We start from the raw sequence: 27392 nt of genomic DNA, 5'->3' as shown, positions 1-27392 counted from the left end.
TTTATATAATGCACTTTAAAATGTCTGATTTTAGATTTAACAATGAAAACAAGAACTTTAATATCCATATATGTTTACGTAAAATATAAGAAGTACAAAGAAGAAGTAAAATATAAATTCAGCTTGAGCTCATGGGACATTGACTGCCACTTGGAAAACTCTTCAAAACATTTTGACCTATAATGTTTCTATTTTTTCCTGTTTATTTATTTTTTCTGGCTAGGGGTAAAAATGTATTGAGTTACAATTATTACCCTTTAAGAATCAGGAACTGTTCTGGCCTAAAACTTGTTTTTATAGAACAAGTACTATCTCTATTATATCTTCTGCTATATGTTGTATGCTTTAGAAAAGCTACTCAAAATAGTGTGTCAAGCTATATATGATATGGCATTATCACAAGTGAGAATAACTGTATACCAGAGACCTGACTAGCTGGGAGACTGAGCATGCCTGAAAAGCACTTAGATGTTTTTGTGACTTTTAATTTTTAATTACTACACCATGAAGCACCATTTTCTGTGTTTTATATATACCTGTATATATATATATATTTATTTTTTAGTTGTCTTATAATGTTTTTTTAATTGTGGCAGCTAATTTGATAAAATGTTTAATATTATACCAATCCCATAATGTATTTTATTTGCAGTACAGGAGTTTCTACACCAGTTTGACATTTTGATCCAAACAGCACTTATAAAATGGTATTGAACATTTTATTGATAACATTGGTATTACCTGTTACAAGGTAATATATAAGATTACTGATCCTGAGATCTCTTAATTCAACAGATTATCACTGAAAGCAATAATTGTTTAATTACTAAGGCAGCCCCAAGTATTTATTTTCTTTATATGTGTCAAGTTGCATGTTTCTAGGCTATAAAATACTAATTTAGGCTTCTTGGCTCCCAAGTTTTTAGAATATAAACTATAAGCAAATGCTGTTTATGTGGCAAACCTTGTGTTCTCTCTTTTCTCAAATGAGAGTAATTACTCTGTAATGAAACAGACCTTAATGAAGGATCAAGACTGGTTGAAACTCAATCAGGAAGAAGCTACAGTTACCATATCTTGTCTATGTTGCAGTGTGGATACTTGTATAGCAGGATGAAGACCCAGGAGTCTTGAAGTGTGAATTATTAAGTGAGCTCAGCAACAGAGCAGACAATAATGCTGTGAGGTACAATAAGACCAGACAGAACAGTTCTTCATTGGATACTATCATCACATTTGTCTGTTGAAGATGCAAAATCAGGTAATTTAAGTGTGTCGTTTTTCCTTCTTTCTGGTGTAAATCATCCGTTTGTAATAAGTATTACCAAGTTATACCTCCAGCCAGACTTTCTAGGCAAGGTGTACCCATTGGAACATATCATTTATACAATTGTATTAAAATGACATGACAATGAAACCTTCATCAGTTAGATATTTCCTTTGTTGCAACGTTGCTCCTTTCCATGAGGACTTTCCCAGCTCAGGAGTGTGCTAGTGCCGTGCGCACTATATGGCAGCAGTGTTTTATTTGTAGCAATGTTACACATATAGGACTCAGCTCATATGTACATTCCTGTGGCTGCCTCTCTATGCTGATTCAATGAAGCCTACAAGATAAAGAAATACATTTGGTAATACAAGTATTGGAAATTTGTTTTAGATTGTAAACTTTAGCTAAATCATGAAAGTTTAACTTCAGCTTCGATGTCCCTTTAAAAAAATAACTAACAGGTACACATGCCATGATTTCCATAAAGTGATAACTTTAGCTCGTGACTTGAACCTGTCATTTTCCTATTATTCACCATATAAAGATCCAATGTCTTCATAAGTAATCTAGATGTCTTTTGAGTTGGAAGGCTGTTGGTTTTTTCAAAGTGAAATAAAACACATTTAACATGAGATTGAGCTTAAATTCAAAAAGAGTGTATGGGCCACTTCTGACTGCCAGCTGGTCCTTTTTAAAGGACATTTTTTTTTTATATATACATACAGTATATATATATATATATATATATATATATATATATATATATATATATATATATATATATATATATATATATATATATATATATATATATATATATATATATATAAAGAACTAATGGTAAATGATCTATATGCAAATGAAAATGTTGAAAATTAGCATAGTCTTGCAGTTCATTCAAATACCCCTTGATAAGCGTCTTGAGTGTTGTTTATCTTATCTGTTATGCTCTGGACAGTTAGGGAAAGATATGTCATATTATGATCAGACAGCCACTGTGTAGAATGTTGCAGGAATAGGGTTCTGAGTTTCTGCATGGGGGCAGTGGAAAAAACGAAATGTTCACAAATGTACAAAACAATAAAACATACAAAATAAATAATAAAATATACCAGATTTTTTATTATGCTAAAGGGACACTGAACCCAAATTTTTTCTTTCGTGATTCAGATAGAGCATGCAATTTTAAGCAACTTTCTAATTTACTCCTATTATAAAATGTTCTTCATTCTCTTGGTATCTTTATTTGAAATGCAAGAATGTAAGTTTAGATGCCGGCCCATTTTTGGTGAACAACCTGGGTTGTTCTTGCTGATTGGTGGATAAATTCATCCACCAATAAAAAAGTGCTGTCCGGAGTTCTGAAACAAAAAAAAAAGCTTAGATGCATTCTTTTTCAAATAAAGATAGCAAGAGAATGAAGAAAAAATGACTATAGGAGTAAATTAGAAAGTTGCTTAAAATTGCATGCTCTATCTGAATCACAAAAGAAAAAAATTGGGTTCAGTGCCCCTTTAATTGAAGGTTGTATGTAGAATAAGCTGTTTATAGTTCAAGAACACAGCAAAATATTCAGAATAAACAAAATTAGAGGAGATAAGTTCTTCTCTTCTCTATACCAGGTCTGAATATCTTTAAACACAGTACTGTTGTCCTACTGCTTCAGTCCAGGGCTTATGTTAAAACAAACCTCTCACTACAGGTTTAAGAACAAGTTATCCAGCTATTGTATGATTGTAAGCATATGAATTCAGTGCACAAACATTAAAGGGACAGTCTACACCAGAATTTTTATTGTTTTAAAAGATAGATAATCCCTTTATTACCCATTCCCCGTTTTGCATAACCAACACAGTTATATTAATATACTTGTAACCTCTGTGATTATCTTGTATCTAAGCCTCTGCAAACTGCCCCTTTATTTCAGTTCTTTTGACAGACTTGCAGTTTAGCCAATCAGTGCCTGCTCCCAGATAACTTCACATGCACGAGCATAGTGTTATATATATGAAATACATGAACTAACACCCTCTAGTGGTGAAAAACTGTTCAAATGCATTCTGAAAAGAGGTGGCCTTCAAGGTCTAAGAAATTAGCATATGAACCTCCTAGGTTAAGCTTTCAACTAAGAATACCAAGAGAACAAAGCAAAATTGGTGATAAAAGTAAAGGAAAATTGTTTAAAATTACAAGCTCTAACTGAATCATGAAAGTTTATTTTGGCCTAGACTGTCCCTTTAAATTGTGACTGCACATCTGTGTTCAGAGTCACATTAAAGAGATATGATTTTTTTCTTCTTTCATGATTCAGATAGAGCATGGAATTCTAAACAACTTTATAATTTACTTCTATTATGAATTTTTCTACATTCTCTTTGTATCATTTTTTGAAAAGCAGGGATGTAATGCTTAGGAGTCGGCCCATTTCTATAGCACTATATGGCAGCAGTTTTGCAAGAATGTTATGCATTTGCAAGAGCACTAAATGGCAGCACTATTCCCTGCTATGTAGTGCTCCAGATGCCTACCTAGGTATCTCTTCAACACAGAATACCATGGGAAATGAGCAAATTTGATAATAGAAGTAAATTGGACATTTTTATAATGGTTTGTTCTGTCTGAATCACAAAAGAAAATGTTTGGGTTTCCTATCCCTTTAACAAATTGCCTCTTTGGAACAATGTTTAAAAAACAGATACAGAAATGTGTGCACAATCTTTTTTTTTCTTCATGTTCACTGTGTATTGATGAATATTAATGCTGAGTAATTTGCAGGTGAGCTTGTTCATAAAATGACTTGCCTTTGTAACCGTGTTGTGTATAAAGCCTGTTTGTTTCTGGATTAGTACAGTGGTCTATATTCATTGAGGGTTTTTTAAGGGATAAAATATCTCTAAATAATAAGACCTAAAAATATAACTAATAATTAATAAGAAATATATTAACATAATCTCTCTCTGTACATTAGTGGATATGATCCATAAGATTATATATAGATTGAAGAGATTTGCTTAACTGGAGATGTCTTTGCATTATTAGTGAATATAAGATGATTATTTTGCCATGTGTGCCATGATTTCCCATTGAATCGCTGCAGCTATTGAATCATTTTAAACCTATATATTTTTAACATATTAACACAAACACAAATTACAACTAGAATTAAAAAGTGAAGTTTACTAACTCCACTTAAATATTTTGCCATAGAATAAAGTAGAAATACAGTATAAAATCATATATTAAATTATAGAGATCAAATAGTTATTTGATTTCTATAAATATAATTGTCTTTTTAAACCCTTAGACATAATATAATATGGTTGGATTGTAAGTACTAAGCATTTCTGTCTATTCTCTTTCAATTTCTCATGCACTTGATAATTATCTTTTTTTTCAAGTAGAGAAAGCTTTATGAGGTGATTTTTTTTTTTTAAATATCCAACACAGAGCAGTGAACTGATTTATTCTGACTTCCAGAAGGGTATTCGTTTAATGAACCTTTTCACCTGTCTCCTTGCGTTAAACATGGCCACAGAGAGGTTGGGAAGAGAGGTAGACGTGAAAAGCAGAAGAGATGAGGAGAATTACTGTATAGGGGCATGGATTGAACCGTCTCTCTCCCTCTCTCTCTCTGCCTGTATCTTCACCAAGAAAGGAAGGACCCAAACAATTCCCTATTGTTCCACATCATCTTGAAATGAGTGTCAGATCGCACAGGGGGTGCTTAGACCGTTAACTGCACAATTTAGGCAGCCCCCCCCCCCCCAGCCCTCTTGTGAACAGTGAGCTCCTCCTTCTTCTACTTTCTCAGATTAGATGGGGAGAGCAAGAGAGGGAGAGAAAGAAATAGCCCTGATCCCGCAGTAATGGGCTTACTCCAAGTCTTTGTCCGCAGACTGCCCAGTGTGAAATCCACAGCGACATTAAATGTTTTCTAATGAATAATTACTCAAAAGAAATTCAGCAATATATGTGTAATGGATTGTACAGCGTTAAAACGTTTTATACAGAGTACAAAAAATGTTATCCGTCACAAGCATGGTAATTGTTGTGGGGGAGCCTTTGTAATGGAGAGAGGGAGGGGGGAATGTGGATTTGAAAAGCTGATCTGATGGTCTGACATTCCAAAACAAGAATCAAAGACGAGATTTGGCAGCAAAATAGGTTTTCAAGAGGGCAGCTATAAAACCTGTTGAATGTTGAATGCTTTCCCTCCTTTTCTAGTAACACCAGCACAAATTATCAATATAAAGTTTTTTTTTTTTTTTTTTAATTTGTTTGAAAATTAAAGTGCAACCACCATCTAGCCAAACTTATTTTTAACAGATTCTGATGGGATTTACAGATACATTCAAACATGTCCGAGCTAAGCAATACAACAGTTTTTAAGCTTGTTCAAAACTTTTTTTATCACAGAAAATATAAACACAAGGAAAATAATTTCACATGTAAGTATAAGGGGTTAGCTCTGCAAATCTCCCAGTGCCTAGGGCAGCACAAACATAAATACACTACTGATGGCAGACCCTACCCTAAGTGGCTTACAGTTTAATGTTATGTAGCAGGTTTGTTAAATCTACTGAGTCTAATAACACATTTCTTCTAATTCATCAGAAATGCCAAGCAAAATTATAATTTGCAAACCTCTAGCCCTTTTTTCCTTTGTTTCTTTTCTAGCGCATTCCAAAATATTAGAAGAGCCATCAATTTAATTAGTAAAACTGTTCAAATTATTATATATGCCTATAAAAATATCTGAATATTGTTTCTTCTCGCTTCATTTTTCTTTTTTTTTTTCACTAACTCACTCTCCCTTACCACTTTTGAAAGACATTATGCAAAGATACAATGTAATATTAGTTGCCCAATGTGTACATTTTTCTGGTCCTACTTAGCTTAAAGACAAAACCATACTAAGAATGTGTTCATATAGTGAGAAATATAATAGAGAAATTGTTTATGTATATGATGAAATGTATTTGAATTTCCTGTTATAAAATCTAACCTCGAGAATATATATGTAACTATGGGCTGAGTAACTGTACAATTGGCTAAAGCGCAGTATGATAAAACTGACACACACACACAATACTGGTGCGATTTTAGCATTTTTTTAAAACAAAATTATTACTAAATTTATCAACGTAAACAAAGTATTTGCCAAATCTTTAAACTTGAAAAAGGTCATTTGAACAAGCACAAAACACCGCTCAAAAACTGTCAAATGAGTTTGAAATGGTAAAGGCTGCTGAACTTAAAAAAGTTTAAAAAAAACCTGCAAAAATCTGCTTTTTATTGCCAAATGTAACATAATAAAATTCCACTAGAAACCGATACACAGTTTCCTATTGGCTTTTGAATAGATTACAATAGTTTGAAGATTTAAAATTCTAAGAAAAGTCTTTTCATGACACCACATCTCATCTAAAGCTTAGGAATAGACACCTTGCACATATCTGGTTTTTTATGTTAAATCCTGTGTATGCACATTTGTGGTATTTATCTAACTGAAAAACTGGTCATTAAAGGGACACTGAACCTATTTTTTTTTTTTTTCGTGATTCAGATAGAGCATGCAATTTTAAGCAACTTTCTAATTTAATCCTATTATCAAAGTGTCTTCATTCTCTTTGTATCTTTATTTGAAATGTAAGTTTAGATGCCTGCCCATTTGTGGTGATTGGTGGATAAATTCATCCACCAATAAACAAGTGCTGTCCATGGTCCTAAACCCAAAAAATAGCTTAGACGCCTTCTTTTTCAAATAAAGATAGCAAGAGAATGAAGAAAAATTGATAATAGGAGTAAATTAGAAAGTTGCTTAAAATTGCATGCTCTATCTGAATCACGAAATAAAAAAAATTGGGTTCAGTGTCCCTTTAACATTGATTACAACAAAGAATATAGTTTTGCTTTCATTCAGATGTTTTCTAAAAATGTATTAAATGACCACTGTTATATTATATGGATCAGAATGTGCCCCAATACGATTACAGCTTGCTGCTGTAATAGCAAAGTGAAAACCTTGTTCTAAGGAGAATTTGGTTTAGTAAAAATACCTTTTATTCACAGTTTTTTTTATTTAATTATTTGCAGCACTGGTAATAGAAAGACTAATTTATGGAGCCTATGTCTAGTGGTTTATAGGTAAGAGTTTTAAAAAAAATGTTTTAGGCTTAATGCTTCATTATAGAGATAAATATTATGGGGTAGATTTATCAAGTGTCGGGCGGACATTATACGCTGTAGCAGATCATGTCCGCCTGACATCGATAAAATCCGACAGCATGCGCTGTCGGAATTTAACATTGCACAAGCATTTCTAGTGAAATGCTTGTGCAATGCCGCCCCCTGCATATTCGTGGCCAATCGGCCGCTAGCAGGGGGTGTCAATCATCCCGATCATATCCGATCGGGATGATTGCTGTCCGCCACTTCAGAGGTGGCGGATGAGTTAAGGAGCAGCACTCTTGCGACCGCTGTTTCTTAACTTTTGTTTCCGGCGAGCCTGAAGGTTTGCGCAAAAACGGCTGCTTCCGCAGCATAATAAATCTACCCCTATGTCTTCCCATGTAAATAACATTTTTTCTATTAAATATAGATTTAGGACCAAATTATAAGTGGTGCGCTATTGCGCTATTTAGCTCTTTTGCAGGTTAGCAAGCATATTACAATTTGAAAGTAAAACGTTTCCATGTGAGCGAAATCCGACGCACGCTAACTATGGATATTGCGACTGCATTAACTTATTCTCCCAATAGACTTCATTAGACTTAATTTGCGTAAATATATTACGCATATTTTACATTCCTATATTTTTAACATAGAATTTTTTTAAAATTTATTTTTAAATATATATTTTTATATATATATCTAATAATGTTAATGTTACATATATATCTATACAGGTGGCCCTCGTTTTACAACGGTTCAATTTACACCATTTCAGAATAACAACCTTTTTTTTCTAGTCATGTGACTGCTATTGAAAAGCATTGAGAAGCAGTGCATTTATTAAAATAGCCAGTAGGTGGAGCTGTCTGCTTGTGTTGCAGCAAAGCCAAGCAAGCTGAAATTAATCAGTTTAACCAGACCTGAGCTATCGAGCAGATTTCAAAGGAACAAGATCTTCCTGTCTATAAATCAGTCCAGATTGGAATGCATAGAAAGAACTGTTTGCAGAAAAATGTAAGTGAAGTCTGTGTTGTGTGATTATTTTATTAGATTTATAATGTTGTTTAGCAAATGTTTTTCTTCATTTAACTTAGTTTAATTATATATTCTGTGTTGTGTTATTATTTTATTAGATTTATAATGCTTTTTAGCATTTAAAGTCTTCATTTCAAAGCTTTAAAAATAATGTATTAGGTGTTACTTATGACAATTTTGAGAGGGGCCTGGAACCTATCTCCCTCACTTCCCATTGACTTACATTATAAACTGGGTTTCAATTTACAATGGTTTCGATTTACAACCATTCCTCCTGGAACCTAACCCCTGCGTAAACTGAGGGCTACCTGTATTTATATGAATATAAACAGATATATATATATAGGAAAATCAATTTAAAAATACAAATACGATTTACACCTATATAAAGAACATTGGAATGTTAAATATTTACAGTAAATACACAGTAAAACACATTATTATAGAATTAGTTAGACACATACATATTATAGCCCTTTGCAGTCAAATACATGGCCATATACATTTGAACTTTATAAATATCTGTAATATTTTTATGACTTTTAGCAGATAGTGTTTATGTAATGTATTTATGTTGTGTTTGGTGCAACTTTTATTTTTATCTAACACTTTACGCCGAAGGTCTTCAGTCACGCTAACTCGGCATGTTAAATTTGATTGCGCTCGAATGGACATGTTTACTTTCAACTTGAAATTTAGCGTGACACTTGTAATCTAGCCTTAGTTAGTAAGATCCATGACATATCGTGTATTCATTTTACTCTATTGTAGTAGTGAGTAAATATCCATCTCATTGTGAAATTGCATAGCAGAACACTTTTATTTTTTTTTGTCAAACAAAAACCTCACAAATGATATCGCCATATTTATGAAAGGTTATGCGCCAATAAAGTCACAACTTTTCATATGTGCAAACAAATTGACTTATGACCATTCGCAAGTCTTTGATATATGCGAATAAGTTATATGGAAATGCCTAATTCTTGTATTAATCTCAATTGGCATTTTAAAATGCCCGTATATATTTGCAGTTTTTATATATTTATGAAAACTGGCGCATGTAATATTTACTGTTTTTAATCTCGCCAATTTGTAGATTGCGAGGTAGTGAAAAAAAGAACGATCTTGTTTGTCTGGAGGGAAAATGGAAACATTTATTTTTCTTGCCGTAATAGCTGTATCTAGGGTTAGAAATCACCCACAGCAAGGTGCGGAACCTGAAGAATAATAATTAAATAAATAACAAAAAAGGTATATACAGATTTATAAGAAAAGTAAAATAATTTAAAGTGCAATTGAAATAAGTGTGCTAAAAAGAACAAAGATAAGCTACAAAAAACGAGCATTCTTCCTCGATGAATGAGCATCAAAGAAGGGGCAGAAGAAAAATAACTAATATTATGCTGCATCCAGGTGAATTAAAAAAATGGCAGGGTGGTGAAAGAATCCACCTGGATGCAGCTTACGCTGCATCCAGGTGGATTCTTTCACCAACCTGCCATTTTCGGAATCCATCTGGATCCAGGTGGATTCTTTCACCACCCTGCCATCCAGGTGGATTCTTTCACCACCCCTTTTGCTCTCTCTCCCCCCTTTCTTTTGCTCTCTCTCCCCCCTCTCTTTTGCTCTCTCTCCCCCCTCTTTTTCTCTCTCCCCCCCTCTTGTGCTCTCTCTCCCCCCTCTTCCCTCTCTTTTGCTGTCTCTCTCCCCCCCTCTATTTTGTTCTCTATTTCCCCTCTATTTTGCTCTCTCTCTCCCCTCTCTTTTGCTCTCTCACTCCCCTCTCTTTTGCTCTCTCTCCCCTCTCTTTTGCTCTCTCTCCAGCTCTCATTTGCTCTCTCTCTCTCCCCCTCTCTTTTGCTCTCTCTCTCCCCCTCTCTTTTGCTCGCTCTCTCCCCCTCTCTTTTGCTCGCTCTCTCCCCCTCGCTTTTGCTCGCTCTCTCCCCCTCTCTTTTGCACTCTCTTTCCCCCTCTCTTTTGCGCTCTCCCCCTCTCTTTTGCGCTCTCTCTCCCCCTCTCTTTTGCGCTCTCCCCCCTCTCTTTTGCTCTCTCCCCCCTCTATTTTGCTCTCTCTCCCCTCTCATTTGCTCTCTCTCTTCCCTCTCATTTGCTCTCTCTCTCTCCCCCCTCTATTTTGCTCTCTCTCTCCCCTCTCATTTGCTCTCTCTCCCCCTCTCTTTTGCTCTCTCTCTCCCCTCTCATTTGCTCTCTCTCCCCCTCTCTTTTGCTCTCTCTCTCCCCTCTCTTTTGCTCTCTCTTCAGCTCTCTTTTGCTCTCTCTCTCCCCCTCTCTTTTGCTCTCTCCCCCCTCTTTTGCTCTCTCCCCCCTCTTTTTTGCTCTCCCCTCTCTTTTGCTCTCCCTCCCCCCTCTCATTTGCTCTCTCTCTCCTCTCTCTTTTGTTCTCCCTCTCCCCTCTATTTTGCTCTCTCCCCCCTCTTTTGCTCTCAGCCCCTTCTCTTTTGCTCTCCCCCCTTCTCTTTTGCTCTCACCCCCTTCTCTTTTGCTCTCTGCCCCCCTTCTTTTTTGCTCTCTCCCCCTTCTCTTTTGCTCTCTCTCCCCCTTGTCTTTTGCTCTGTCCCCCTTCTCTTTTGCTCTCTCTCCCCTCTCGTTTGCTCTCTCTCCCCTCTCTTTTGCTCCCTCCCTTCTTTTGCTCTCTCTCTCCCCTCTCTTTTGCTCTCTCTCTCCCCTCTCTTTTGCTCTCTCTCTCTCCTCTCTTTTGCTCTCTCTCTCCCCTCTCTTTTCTCTCTCTCCAGCTCTCATTTGCTCTCTCTCTCTCCCCCTCTCTTTGCCCCTCTCTTTTGCTCTCTCTCTCCCCTCTCTTTTGCTCTCCCTTTCCCCCTCTCTTTTGATCTCTCCCCCTTCTCTTTTGCTCTCTCCCCCCCTATCTTTTGCTCTCCCTCTCCCCCTCTCTCTTTTGCTCTCTCCCCCTCTCTTTTCTCTCTCCCCCTGTTCTTTTTTTTAATTGGTGCACTACCACTGCCTCCCCTTCCCTGCTGACCCGCCCACCCGCCACCCGCTCACACCTCCCACCGGCACCAGCAGAAGATCGTTACAGACGGTGACACACACAGTGTCACCGTCTAACACGATCAGACATCTGGCCTCATATGGAGGCGCAGCACCGATCACGCTCCAGCTCCATATGCGGCAGATGCCTGAAGCTCCAGCTCTCAGCTGTTATGTTACAGCTGAGAGTTGGAGCTCCTGAAGCTGTCTGTCACTGCGAGGCAGCTGCACGCGCATCCAACATTCCTTTGAGGATGCGTGCGCAACTGCCGATGGCGACGGACGCTTACAAACACAATTATAGTATAGTTACTTTTAACCTCTGTAATTACCTTGTATCTAAGCCCCTTCTGACAGCCCCTGATCACATGACTTTTTATTTATTATCTATTGACTTGCATTTTAGCCAATTAGTGCAGTGTCATCCACTAGCCACCGGAGAGAGCACAATGTTATCTATATGGCCCATATGAGCTAGCAGTTGCCTGTTGTGAAAAACAAATAAAAAAGAATGTGATAAGAGGCTGTCTGTAGTGGCTTAGAAACAGGCAGACATTTAGAGGTTTAAATGTTATAAAGTATATTAATGTAACAATGTTGGTTGTGCAAAGGTAGGGAATGGGTAGTAAAGGTGTTATCTATATTTTTAAACAATAACGCATTTTAGTGTTGACTGTCCCTTTAAGTCAAAATAATGTTTTAATTCAGATAGCACACAATTAATTCAGAATTCAGATAGCACACAATTAATTCAGATAGCACACAATTGATTCAGATAGCACACAATTAATTCAGATAGCACACAATTAATTCAGATAGCACACAATTGATTCAGATAGCACACAATTAATTCAGATAGCACACAATTGATTCAGATAGCACACAATTGATTCAGATAGCACACAATTAATTCAGATAGCACACAATTAATTCAGATAGCACACAATTAATTCAGATAGCACACCAATGTAAACAACTTTCCAATTAACTTCCAATACCAATATCTTTTTTCTATGCACACGTTCTGGGGCACCAGCTCCTACTGAGTATGTGAAAGAGTTCACAGCATAACGTATATGTGTTTTGTGATTGGCTTATGGCTGTCACATTATGCAAGGGGTTGGAAAATTGAATCAACTTTGAAATTTGTCAGAAAAAAATGTTACTACTCATTTGAAGTTCAGTGATTGTGCGTAGTCTTTTTATTATGCATTTATTGAATATGATATTCTACTGTTTTTAATGGTGCTTGAGATTTCAAGAAAAAAAAGTTTTAATTATTAAGTAAAAGAAAAAAAAAAACCTTTGCAATATCCCCTTTTGCTGTAATTCATAGATTTTAGGATTTCTAATTCCTGTTAAAAATGAAAATACAGACTCCAGACATAAAAGGACAGTAAGGCCAAAATTAAACTTTCATATTTCATATAGCACATGCAATTTTATACTTTTTTACTTTTATTATCAATCGTCCATAATTCTCTTGGTATCTGTTGTCAAAGATTAATCCTAGGTGAGCTCAGGAGCGTGCATGTGGCATTAGCTATCTGGCAACAGTGTTTGCAAGAATATTTAAAACCATGTTATATCTAGTTGCAAACTCTGCTGCCATAGAGAGTCTGTAGCATTCTATGGCAGATGTGTTTACAACTCTGTCTTACATTGCTATAAACATTTTTATAAACCCTGCTACCAGATGGCTATAGACACCTGCTCACACCTGAGCGCACCTTGATTTACTTTTTAACAAAGGATATCAAGAGAACTAAGCAAAATTGATAACAGAAGTAAATTGGAAAGTTGTTTAAAATATCATAATCTTTCCAATCCATTTAAAGGGACATTCCAGCCAAAATTGGAATACACGTGGATGCATTTCAGTTTTGCATAGAAGCATTTGTGTAATATACATGTATTAGCAAAAATGCTTCTAATAAAAGCAATAGCTGTTTCAAAAGTGTATTTAAGTATGCACCGTGCACCAGCATTATAAATACAGCACTTGCTCAGAGAGCCTAAGGTGCTTGAAACATCTGGTAATGACTTAATTTGTTAATTGCTGACATGATACAAGCCTTACTGGTGATCTTAGCAGCTGCAGTATTTAAAATGCTGGTGCACTGACAATATCTAGCTATGCATCACATGCACGTGCAGAGACAAATGTTAACACTAAAACAGTAATAACTTTTACTAGAAGCATTTTTGCCAGTACGTGTATATTGCAATTATTTTTCTATTCAAATATGTAATTCATCTATGTGCAGTTACATTTTGACTGGAATGACCCTTTAAGATTAATTTTGATTTTACTGTCCCTTTAATAGTGCTACAATCTACACAGCCATTAAATGGCCTCAGGTGAGACTAAAACCTAGGATACAATATGGCAGTGCCCTTTGCTTTATGGAAACTAAAACTGTACGCTTGGTTTTCCATTCTGTTAGAGCATATCATTTTAAGACTACCAACTCTAGACTACTGTGCATTTAACCCTAGAAAAGAGGGTTAAATACATAGTAGAAATACTGCTTGGTCCTGAGCGGAAAACGCTGCTGATTGGACTCTGGAAGTTGCAAGCAGTATTTCTACTGTGTGTTTAACCTTTTTTGGGGGTTAAACATACAGTAGCCTAGTGTCTTTTAGAGCATGTTAGAACATTTTATTATTGCACTGTTTCTTTTATATAACTGTGTTTAGCCCCTGCAAATATATTAAACACATAATTAAAGTCAGCTACAGTAGAAAAAATACACTACGGGAGTTTGCTGAACAGATATGATGAAAAGCATACATGTGTAGCCGCCAATTACCCACTAGTGTTTTGTTGCTCCTCAGCCTACCTAGGTATGCTTTACAACAAAGGATACCAAGAAAAGAAGTACATGTAAAAATAGAAGTAAACTGAAAACACTCTGAACCATAAAAGTTGAATTTGACCTTTTGTGTCTCTTTAAGAACAAGTGCAGGTGCCAGTCTTGTAAAAAAGCCAGCCAGTTGCATATGCACACTTCCCAGTAAGGAGCTATGCACACTGGCTATCCCTTTAATAACCTGCTAATTAGTAAGATACGGTGATACAACAACCACTGGGGACATTACACAAAACAACACAGCTAAATCTGAATGTGCATTGTCTATGTAACTGTTCTAATGTGGTTTACATACGGAAAAATGTCATACTCTGTCTGAGCCATTTCGTTTTTATGTAATAGGGACATTAACTATGGGACACACATGATATGCATTATGACAACTGCAACTGTTTAAATGCAAATAATACAAAACTTTATTAATCCATCATAGGGTCCAAAATCAACAACATTTCAGGCTTAATACATGCCCTTATTCATGATTATTCCATACTAACCAATTCCACACTTATAGGGCACGAAAATCTCATTCCAATACAATTGCCCCACCTAGTGGTCAATCATATTAATACTAGCAAATGTGATTATACACTTTTCATATATCACCTCATAAAGGAAATTGTATTACATACAAAATCATTTAAAATATACCTATATTAAAATCATAAAAGTTAAAATTGAATAAAACAGTTGTTGGCCACAATCTATCATTAATATACACATCATAATTCATCATAATTGCAAATTTTCACCAGAACACAGACCAATCAAAATCTCAATTCATCTCTTTTGAATACAGATTACGTGTGGAGCGCAAACGTTTGCATGCGAGCAAAAAGGGGTTTATCACGTGTGTTAGTCGAGCTTATGAATCGTATTACGAGTTGAAAGTAAACGCAATCACTTAAGCGCAATTGTAATTTATGCTAGAATGATTACCGCGATTTCAGAGCTCTGGTTAACTATTTCACAAAACTAAAAAGTGCCACAAAACACATCAAAAATACATTACAAAGTAAAGTTACACTCATAATAACACTATCTAAAAAATTATTTAAAAAAAATATTGCACACAAAAGTTATAAGGAGTCAAAGATATAAAATCTCAGGTGTTAGATAAAGAAAAGTCAGACAGAGATACATACATATACATGTCTAGAGATGTATATGTATTTAAGTGTGTATATATATATATATATATACTGTATATATATATATATATATATATATATATATATATGTCTATATATGTATAAATATGTATTTATGTATTTATATGTGTATATATGTATTTAAGTGTATATACTGTATATATATATATGTCTATATATGTATAAATATGTATTTATGTATTTATATGTGTATATATGTATTTAAGTGTATATACTGTATATATATATGTCTATATATGTATAAATATGTATTTATGTATTTATATGTGTATATATGTATTTAAGTGTATATACTGTATATATATATATGTCTATATATGTATAAATATGTATTTATGTATTTATATGTGTATATATGTATTTAAGTGTATATACTGTATATATATATATATGTCTATATATGTATAAATATGTATTTATGTATTTATATGTGTATATATGTATTTAAGTGTATATACTGTATATATATATGTCTATATATGTATAAATATGTATTTATGTATTTATATGTGTATATATGTATTTAAGTGTATATACTGTATATATATATGTCTATATATGTATAAATATGTATTTATGTTTTTATATGTATATATATGTATTTACAGACATATATACACATAAATACATATGTACACAGTAATTTTTTTAGCACACCTGAGAATATGTGATTGGGTTTTTGCGAGAGTAAGGTGTTAGGTTTTTTTCCACTTTTTTTGCTCTATCGACTTCTATGTGGAATGCGTGAACGCGCATGCAATATTCTAAGGGCTCGTTTTCATTAAGCCGTTAAAAATGGAGCAGTAAGTTACTGATGCGGGCAACAGCTAAAAGTAATTTACGGCTCCATTTTAGTACCAGGCTTCCATTGAAAAGGTTTCCGCTTTGTGATCGGTTGCTCTTTTCGTGTAGGTGTAAGTTAGCGTTGTGTTAACGCTTCCACCCGATGCCGGATTTCTAAAACCTTAATAGGTTACTATGGTAACCCGACCTTACACTACACTCGATCTCATATGCGGCGCCACATACAAGTACAGCGCCATATATTTTACCCGTCGCTCACTATTAGAATAAAATCAAACACCTAACGACTGAGTGATATCTACCTCTCTACTGCAACCCCGAACCACAATAACTAATGTATTAACCCCTAATCCGTTAACCCCCATACCGCAAAGTATCTATCAAAGTTATTAACCCCTAAACCGCCATCCCCCCACAAAGCAAACTATCTATTAAATCTATTAACCCCTAATCCGCAATGCCCCCACAATGCAAACTATCTATTAACCCCTAATCAGCCATTAACCCACCTCACAATTAACCTAATAAATGTATTAACCCCTAAACCGCCAAACTCCACAACGCAAATAACTAATCACTAAGCCCCCTAACCTAATACCCCCTAAATTAACCCCATTACATAAATTAAAATAATCCTAAATTACAATTAAAAAAGCTAACATTGCTTAAAAAAAATTACAAAAAAAGTTTAAATTACGCAAAAATTACAGAAAATAAAAAAGTCTAATATTACATAAAATAATAAACAAAATTATCAAAAATAAAAAAAATTATCCTAATCCCTATGAAAAGAAAAAAGCCCCCCGAAAATAAAAACACCCCTAATCTAATTACTAGGGCCTTTTGTAGGGCATTGCCCTAAGTTAAACAGCTTTTTTACCTTTAAAAAAACTAAGTTCCCCCTAACAGTAAAACCCCCCACCCACCAAACCCCCCAAAATAAAAAAACTAACACTAAAAAATCCTAAACTACCCATTGCCCCTAAAGGGGCATTTGTATGGGCATTGCCCTTAAAAGGGCATTCAGCTCTTTTTCAGTGCCCAAATTCCTAATCTAAAAAATAAAAAAAATAAAAAAAAGCCTAACTCTATCCCCCAGATAGGTACTCACGGTTCCTGAAGTCCGGCGGTGAAGTCTTCTTCCAAACGGCGACCTCTTCTATCTTCATCCAGGGCCGCGGAACTGAAGACCGGTGACCGCAGAACTGAAGACCGTCGACCCCCCGGAACCATGGAGCATGGAGGATCTTCTCCGTAAAATCGCCGCCGTACACTGAATAGTGAATTCAAGGTACACGATTAAATATGGTGTCCTTTGCATCCCTATTGGCTGATTTGATTCTTCAAATTCAAATCAGCCAATAGGATGAGACCTACTGAAATTTGGGGTTAATACATTAGTTATTGCGGTGGGGGGGGTTGCGGTTGAGAGGTAGATATCGCACATGCATTAGGTGTTTGATTTTATTCTAACAGAGAGCGACGGGTAAAAATATATGGAGCCGCATACAAGTGATCAAGTGTAGTGTAAGGTTAGGTTACCATAGTAACCTGTTAATGTTTTAGAAATCCAGCATCGGGTGGAAGCGTTAACCCAACGCTAACTTACACCTACACAAAAAGAGCTACCGCTCGCAAAGCAGAAACCTTTTCAATGGAAACCTGGTACTAAAATGGAGACGTAAATTACTTTTGGCTGTCGGCTGCATCAGTAGCTTACAGTTCCATTTTTAACGGCTCATTGGAAACAAGCCCTTAAATAGCTTTCCACTTATAATCTGGCCCATGGTGTTTAATCCAATGCATTTCTCTTTTTTTTCAAAAGAGACTCTCTATCACTCCCTCTTCTTGATGTTTTAATCTTTAATCTGAAAGCATAATTGGCCCACATTGTGGCCCATCTGAAGAAAAACTGTCCAGATACGGGGGCATCCTTATTTTTTATCCTGTCACGTATCTGTCTTTAGTCCCTTCCTTGCACTGCTGCTCCTGAGTGCTCTTTGCATATTGTTTTATTGTTTTTATGGTTAAACTGTGACTGTTTGTGAGTGGCGCTGCTATGTAATACATTGCCTTAATCCCTGGACTGCCAGAGGGGGTTGCATTACAATGTACTGCAGTCCTGTCTATAAACCAGTGACTTAGGTTGATTTATGGATGGACTTCCAGTAGAGGTGGTACGATTTTGCATGCTGTCCTGTCATCCAGACGAGCAATCCCAAGAGGACAATTTATCAGACTTAGGAGAAACACTAAGGATGATACAATATATAGTCAGCAATCAAATGAATTATGCACTAAGCTAGAAGCCAGGGGGTACAATGCAATTGAACTACAGAAAGTAAGGAATGAGATAGCTTTGAAGAAGTATGATTTTGAACACTCCAAAGAAAAGTAAAGGGATACCCCAGGGAGATATTTTGTTTACCAATGAAAATACCAAACAATTTCCTGACATAGTCAGAATTCAGAGGAGAAATTTATCAATTTTGGCAGGCGACAATATCCTTAAAGAATGCATTAACTCCTGCAGGTTTGTATCTAATAAACCTGTGACCTTGGCCACAAAACTTTCACCTAGTATTGTAAAAAGAACAGGGTTTGATAGAAGTATGTGGCTAAGGGCTAAAGGCAATTATAAATGTGGGGGTAGAAACTGCCTCACGTGTAATATGATTGATGTAGCCAAAGATTTTAGATCCACAGTTGATCAGCAGGTATAAAAAATAAATTTCTATGCTAACTGTAAGACCACATTCGTGGTTTACTTATTGGAATGCAAATTTTGCCACTTTCAATATGTTGGCAAAACAACTAGATCTTTTACACGTCCGTGCAAGAGAGCACTTCAATGATGTGAAAAATTATAATGTTGACTCTATGGTGGCAAAGCATTTCAATAATGTGCATTTTACTCATGTAGGGCATATTTCCATCAAAACAATTGATGTAGCAAAAGTTCCACTAAGAGGAGGTAATAAATATAAAATCTTAGATAAAAAAGAGTTATATTGGATCTTTAAATTAAGGACAAGATCACCATTAGGTCTAAATATGGGATGGGACATTAGCTACTTTGTTTAGGGCTAATAGCTCCATTGGATTATAATGATTGCTTTATAAATATACATTAATACGAACTAGGGGGAACATTAGACTACATATTAATCACAGGACTGCTATCTGGTTTCCACTTGTATTATGCATCATAGAGGGAAAGGAGAGATATGAAAATTCAAGTTGTGTTGATCTTTGTTTTTAAATGTGTTCACATTTGCTACTTATTGACATCAGGTGTATACATTTTGTCCTATTTAAGGGGACTATAATTAAGTAGCACTATGGGGCGAAAAACGCGCCAGACTGTTTGCAGCCTCCATGTCTGTCTGTCACAGTGTTTGCTGTTTTGCTGAATAAAGGTTTTTTCCATTTTTATCTACACTCTGCGGTGCAGTCCTGCTTCTTTTTTCCTTTTGTGGTAGGAACAAATACTGTAATGGAATTTAAGAATACCTGGTATCTGATATTCTAAGAAATCATACGTTTACACTTCAGAAGGATATATGGACAGACTCGTTGGTGTTCTGGTTCGTATCTGCTGCTAAATCTAAAATTCTATGTTTCCATATATTTTTTTATTATTATTATTTATTTTTTTTAATAATTTTTATTGAGGAATTGTACAAAACAATTATTCTGTCATAAAGGAAAGCAAAAGACAAATACAAGCTGTGCTCAGAAAACATTATTGTACATCTAAGGCAACAATCCTCATTTTTTTGTCCCTGATAGCAACAGTTCGCCACTTTTGGGTCCTTGATTTTTATATGAAAAGAGATATAGGAATAATATAAAAACATAACAAAACTGTATAAACCGAGTATTATGAAGTTTTCAACTCAAGGGCCCAAACCAAACCTTTTCACATTAATGCACAGCTTATATATGCGGCACCCTACTCAGGCATATTTCCAGTGGGAAGAGGGGATGTACCTACTATGATGGAATGGGTATAGAAATATAAGGATAGAAGAAGGTACCTTATTGAATATTTTAATAAAAGCTATGTTAAGGTTTGAGAAAGATTCCCCACTTAGAATACAAAATCGGTAATCTGTGGTGATCAATATTAACTATGAGGAAGTAGTTGCAATTTAAATAATTTTCTAACTCCCCAGGGGGTTTATACATGGGGTAGATTCCGTCTAAAGAGGATTTTTAGCCTTGTGCTGTGGTTACGTTGTCTCCTTAAGAAAACAAAATATTAAAAGACTTAAAATCAGCTATTAATCTCACGATTACACAAGCAGACAAAGGAGGAGGTACTGGAGTATGGTGTTTCTGGCTCTTAATGTTGGGGAACCTGGCCCTGGTGGGGGCGAGGCAGGCTGGTGGTGGGTTTAAGTTGGGGCATAGGAGGCGGTGGGGGCATGGGGACCCTGATTGGTCTCAGTCCACTCCTGCTGCCATTACTGCTTTTTAACATGTTCTAATGATGAATTAAGCAGATACAGATAACTATAAAATACATTTCCAATTTCACATTAAATTCTATTAATCTGATTTATTTTAATTATTATAGCTGTAATGGTTAATTTCTGCATGACATAACATACCAAAGTGAAGGATCTGCACAACATAGTGAATCAATGGTGTCTCTGCTTAAAGGGACAGTAAAGTCAAAACTAAACTTTCATGATTTAGATAGGGCATGCAATTTTAAACAACTTTCCAATTTACTTTTATCATCAAATTTGCTTTGTTCCCTTGGTGGTATTTTTGAAAAGCTAAACCTAGCTAGGCTCAAACTGATTTCTAAACAGTTGAAAACCTCCTCCTAGCTCAGAGCATTTTGAAAGTTTTTCACAGTTATACTGTGCTAGTTCACATGTGTCATATAGATAACATTGTGCTCACTCCCGTGAAGTTATTTAGGAGTCTTCACTGATTGACTACACTGCATGTCTGTCAAAGGCACTTAGATAAGGAGGCTGTCTGCAAAGGCTCAGATACAAGGTAATCACAGAGGTAAAAAGTATATTAATATAACTGTGTTGGTTATGCAAAAACGGGGAATGGGTAATAAAGGGATTATCTATCTTTTTAAATAAGAAAATTTTTGGTGTAGACTGTCCCTTTAATGAATCAAACATTATACCTAGACCACTGGTTTTCAAACCTGTCCTCAGGCCTCTCTAACAAGCCACATTTTGAGGATATCTAAACTAGAGCACAAGTGAAATAATCAGGTGCTTATTAAACATGGTAATTTTACCTGCTCTTACCCAAGGTAATCCCAAAAACCTGGCCTGTTAGGGAGGCATGAGGACAGGTTTTAAAACCAGTGACCTAGACTAATGCTAGCATGTCTAAAATGAAAATGTATCGAACCGCAGGCGGAAAAGTTCTCAAGCAAGAACCAGTCCACCTGCTTCGCCACTTGGTAAATTTAGGGCTTATTTCCAGTGAGCCGTAATTCGGTTTGTGTGCGCTCGCAAACCGTTAAATAAGCTGTTGTAAGCAATTTCGTTCACCGACTGCTTCCAACGACCCGTTATAACTCAATTTCGGCAACCGGACTCCGGCTGCCGAAAACATTATCGTGTCCCATACAAAGTATCAGAAGCCGCTAATCTTTAAATTATACCTGGTTTCCAATGCCTGTGCAAACCGTTAATACACTGGTGGAGGCTGCCAATACAGTAACAAAAATTACACCCAGCTCAACTAGGTGTAAAACAGGAAAAAGGTGCTCTTTTTCCCATTGAAATCTAACCCAACACGTCAAAACCCCTCTATCCCACATCCCCCCACATTGCAATTTATAATAAATCTATTAACCCCTAATCTGCCATGCCCCCACAACACAATCTAGCTATTTAAATTATTAACCCCTAAACCACCATGCCCCCATATCTCAAAGTATTTATTTAAACCATTAACCCCAATCCGCCATGCCCCCACAACGCAATCTAGCTATTTAAACTATTAACCCCTAATCCGCCATGCCCCCACAATGCAATCCAGCTATTTAAATTTTTAACCCCTAATCCGCCATGCCCCCACAACACAAATAACTAATCACTAAGCCCCCTAACCTAACACCTCCTAAATTAACCCCATTACATAAATTAAAATAATCCTAAATTACAATTAAAATAATAAATCCTAAATTACAATTAAAATAAAAAACCTAATATTACTTTAAAAATTAAAAAAAAATTTTTTAAATTAATCTAAAATTTTAAAAAATAAAAAAGTCTAAGCTCTTTTACCTTTAAAAACAAAGTTCCCCCTAACAGTAAAACTCCCCACCCACCAAACCCCCCAAAATAAAAAAACTAACACTAACAAATCCTAAACTAGCCATTGCCCCTAAAGGGGCATTTGTATGGGCATTGCCCTTAAAAGGGCATTGAGCTCTTTTACCGCCCATTAAATCCCTAATCTAAAAAATAAAAAATTAATAAAAAAAAAGCCTAAATCTAACCCACAGATAAGTACTCACGGTTCCTGAAGTCCGGTGGTAAAGTCCTCTTCCAAGCGACGACCTCTTTTATCTTCATCCATGATTTGAACAGTAGCTCTCATCCTATTGGCTGATTTTAATTTGAAGGGACGCCATATTTAAATTCATAACTTGCATTCAATATTCAGTGTACGGCGGTGATCGTATGAAGAGGATCCTCCACGCTCCTTGGCTCCGCGGCGCCGGTCTTCAGTTCCTCGGTCGCCGGTCTTCAGTTCCGCGGTCCTGGATGAAGATAGAAGAGGTCGCCGCTTGGAAGAAGACTTCACCGCCGGACTTCAGGATCCGTGAGTACCTATCTGGGGGTTAGCGTTAGGCCTTTTTAAAAAAAATGTTTTTATTTTTTTAGATTAGAGATTTAATGGCCAGTAAAAGAGCTGAATGCCCTTTTAAGGGCAGTAAAAGAGGTGAATGCCCCTTAAGGGGCAATGGGTAGTTTTTTTTTGTGCTAAGTATTTTTTATTTTGGGGGGTTTGGTGTGTGGAGGGTTTTACAGTTAGGGGGAACTTAGTTTTTTTTAAAGGTAAAAGCTGTTTAAGGGCAATGCCCTACAAAAGGCCCTTTTAAGTATTAGATTAGGAGGTGTTTTTATTTTGGGGGGGCTTTTTTTATAGGGGTTAGGTATAATGTTTTTATTTTTGATAATTTGGTTTATTATTTTATGTAATGTTAGACTTTATTTATTTTTTGTAATTTTAGATTAATTTAAATTTAGTTTTTTTAATTTTTAAAGTAATGTAATTTTTTTAATTTTAATTGTAAATTTAGGATTTATATATAGTTATTTGCATTGTGGGGGCATGGCGGATTAGGGGTTAATAGTTTAAATAGCTAGATTGCGTTGTGGGGGCATGGCAGATTAGGGGTTAATAGTTTAAATAGATACTTAGCGATATGGGGGCATGACGGATTAGGGGTTAATAGTTTAAATAAATACTTTGCAATATGGGGGATGGCGGATTAGGGGTTAATAGTTTAAATAAACTTTACGATATGGGGGGTTGTGGTTGAGATGTAGATATTGCGCATGCGTTAGGTGTTTGATCTGATTTTAACAGCGAGCAATGGTAAAAATATACGCACTGCACTTGTATGCGGTGCCGTAAATGCGATCGAGTGTAGTGTAAGGTCAGGTTACCATAGTAATCTATTAATGTTTTCGAAATCCAGCATTGGCTGGAAGCGTTAACATAACGCTAACTTATACCTCCATGAAAAGAGCAACCACTCGCAAAGCGGAAACCTTTTTAATGGAAACCTGGTACTAAAATGGAGCCATAAATTAGTTTGGCTGTCGGCTACATCTGTAGCTTACGGCTCCATTTTTAATGGCTAAATGGAAACAAGTCCTTAAAGGGACATTATACACTAGATTTTCTTTGCATAAATGTTTTGTAGATGATCCATTTATATAGCCTATACAGCTTTTTTAAAAAGGATAGTTTTGCTTATTTTTAAATAACATTGCGCTGATTTTCAGACTCCTAACCAAGCCCCAAAGTTTTAGGAGAATACTGATGTATACCTACTACAGCTTGCTCCTGTTTTTATAAAGAGTATTTTCATATACAGAGGAAGGGGGAGGGGGGGGAGTGTCTGCTTTTTTTGCTATAGAACCAATTTGAAGTGGGTGTTTCAGTTAACCTTTTCAACAGTGCTAAACTGTGAGCTTCTAAGTAAGTTTTTAAATGGTTTTATACTGGATTTTTATATCAGTATCTGTGCATATTATTCTTCATAGTAGTGTCTATTACATGCAGTTAAATAACAATTGGTGTATACTGTCCCTTTAAAGACTGCAGAAGAGCCCTGTGTTCAATCCTACCTCCTGCTTTTAGGCATCCGATTACTTAAAGGGACATTGTACACTAGATTTTTCATTGCATAAATGTTTTGTAGATGATCAATTTGTATAGCCCATCTGGGAGTGTTTTTGTAGCAATGTATAGATTTGCCTATTTTTAAATAACATTCGCCTAGATTACGAATTTTGTGCTAAACAGGGTGCGAAACTAACACCAAAAAACTTGAGTTATTTTACTCTCCATAGCGATGCCATTACGAGTTACTGAAAAGCCTCCTTGTGCTGTGCGTTATGGTGCATTATTCTCCATACCACACAAAATCCAAGGGCTGATTTGACTCGTGCACGCTTTCCCCCATAGACATTAATGGGGAGAGAGTGTTAGAAAAAAAACTAACACCTGAAGTGCGGAATGAAAAATCTCCGTAATGCAACCCCATTGATGTCTATGGGGGAAAAAAAATTACGTTTAAACCTAACATCCTCACATAAACCCCAAGGGGCCTATGTATCAAAGGTCTTGCAGACCTGATCAGACAGTGTGGATCAGGTCCGCAAGGCGTCGCTGAATGTGGAGAGCAATACACTCGCCGTATTCAGCATTGCACCAGCAGCTCACAAGAGCTGCTGGTGCAACACCACCCCCTGCAGACTCGTGGCCAATGGGCCGCCAGCAGGGAGGTGTCAATCAACCCGATCGTACTCGCTCGGGTTAAATTGTGGCGATTCCTGTCCGTCTGCTCAGAGCAGGAGGACAGGGTTATGGAGCAGCGGTCTATAGACCGCTGCTTCATAACTGCTGTTTCTGGCGAGTCTGAAGACTACCAGCTTTGGCTCCTGACTCGGCTCGTCTGACTACCAGCTCTGGTTTTGATTCCTGTCTTGTTATTTGACTTGTGGACTTTTTATTATTTTTTGCTATTAATAAAGGTGTGATTATTTTTGCACTTCTCGTCTCAGTCTGATTCCTGGCACCCTGACAGGGGGGAGCTTTTTTATAGGGATTAGGTATAATGTTTTTATTTTTGATAATTTGGTTTATTATTTGATGTAATGTTAGACTTTATTTATTTTTTGTAATTTTAGATTAATTTAAATTTAGTTTTTTTAATTTTTAAAGTAATATATATATTTTTATAGGATTTATTATTTTAGTTGAAATATTTCTTTATTAGAGTCAAAGAATTCAGTATATAACATAGGAACTGTTACTTTACATGCTTCTATATGAGACAAGAGCCAACAATAATCAAAAGACAATTATACAAACCAGAAGCTCTTACATAATCCCCTATCCGTACATGTAAGATTGTACACTGAAATTCTACAATAGGTATCCTGTTGATCAACACATTCCCTGAAATATTCCCCCCCCCCCCTTTAATAACACATCCCATGGAATAAAACCAAAGTTCCAACACAAACAAAACAATTCTGTGGCACGTAATGGTGGGCACCACACCCGTTTCTGATTCTGTCCAGTCTCTTCTTTCCCCTAGGAGCTAATGAGCCTTAACAAGTGAGTCCAGACTATCGAAAATGGGTAGTATTCTTATTTGTCAAAAACCTCTCCCTACCGAGGATTTATTATTTTAATTGTAATTTAGGATTATTTTAATTATGTAATGGGGTTAATTTAGGGGGTGTTAGGTTAGGGGGCATAGTGATTAGTTATTATTAAATAGTTTAAATAGCTAGATTGCGTTGTGGGGGCATGGCAGATTAGGGGTTAATAGTTTAAATAGATACTTTGCGATATGGGGGATGGCGGATTAGGGGTTAATAGTTTAAATAAATACTTTGCGATATGGGGGATGGCGGATTAGGGGTTAATAGTTTAAATAAAAACTTTGCAATATGGGGGGTTGTGGTTGAGATGTAGATATTGCGCATGCGTTAGGTGTTTGATTTTATTTTAACAGCGAGCAATGGTAAAAATATACGCACCGCACTTGTATGCGGTGCCGTATATGCGATCGAGTGTAGTGTAAGGTCGGGTTACCATAGTAATCTATTAATGTTTTAGAAATCCGGCATTGGGTGGAAGCGTTAACCCAACGCTAACTTACACCAAACCTTTTCAATGGAAACCTGGTACTAAAATGGAGCCGTAAATTACTTTTGGCTGTCGGCTACATCGGTAGCTTACGGCTCCATTTTTAATGGCTAAATGGAAACAAGTCCTTAAAGGGACATTATACACTAGATTTTTCTTTGCATAAATGTTTTGTAGATGATCCATTTATATAGCCTATACAGTTTTTTTTTTTTTAACCCCTTAATGACAACTGACGTACCAGGTACGTCAAGCAAAAACTAACTGTTAATGACAATAGACGTACCTGGTACGTCAGTTGTCTTACAGAGTGCTGGAAGCGATCGCAATCGCTTCCAGCAGCTCTCAGGGTATTGCAGTGATGCCTCGATATGGAGGCATCCTGCAATACCTTTTAACAAGCCTCCGATGCAGAGAGAGCCACTCTGTGGCCCTCTCTGCACCGGTAACAATGGTGCTGTTTTCCAGGGGGAGTGTAGCAAGGAGGTGGCAGCGTGCGCGCATGTGCACGGGGGCGCGCGTGTGCACGGGGCGCGCGTGCGCATGGGGGCGCGCGTGTGCACGGGGCGCGCGTGCGCACGGGGGGCGCACGCGTGTGCACGGGGGCGCGCGTGTGCACGGGGGCGCGCGTGTGCACGGGGGCGCGCGTGTGCACGGGGGGCGAGCGCG

The 27392-nt window shown here is 36.4% G+C and overlaps 1 protein-coding gene across 1 annotated transcript in view; it reads left to right on the top strand.

Moving 5' to 3' along the window:
* Nucleotides 1-1153: 1153 nt before the first annotated feature.
* The window catches only part of MYO1H (myosin IH), a 372029-nt gene continuing 345790 nt past the window's right edge, over nt 1154-27392 (top strand). The window contains 1 exon segment of the mRNA XM_053702119.1: nt 1154-1261. Coding sequence (XP_053558094.1) covers nt 1250-1261 — 12 coding nt within the window. The 5' untranslated portion in view covers nt 1154-1249.

This window comes from Bombina bombina, chromosome 2, assembly GCF_027579735.1.
Source record: "Bombina bombina isolate aBomBom1 chromosome 2, aBomBom1.pri, whole genome shotgun sequence".
Classification (NCBI taxonomy): domain Eukaryota; kingdom Metazoa; phylum Chordata; class Amphibia; order Anura; family Bombinatoridae; genus Bombina; species Bombina bombina.
Note: the sequence above shows the minus strand (reverse complement) of the source record. Positions and strands in the feature narration are given on the sequence as shown.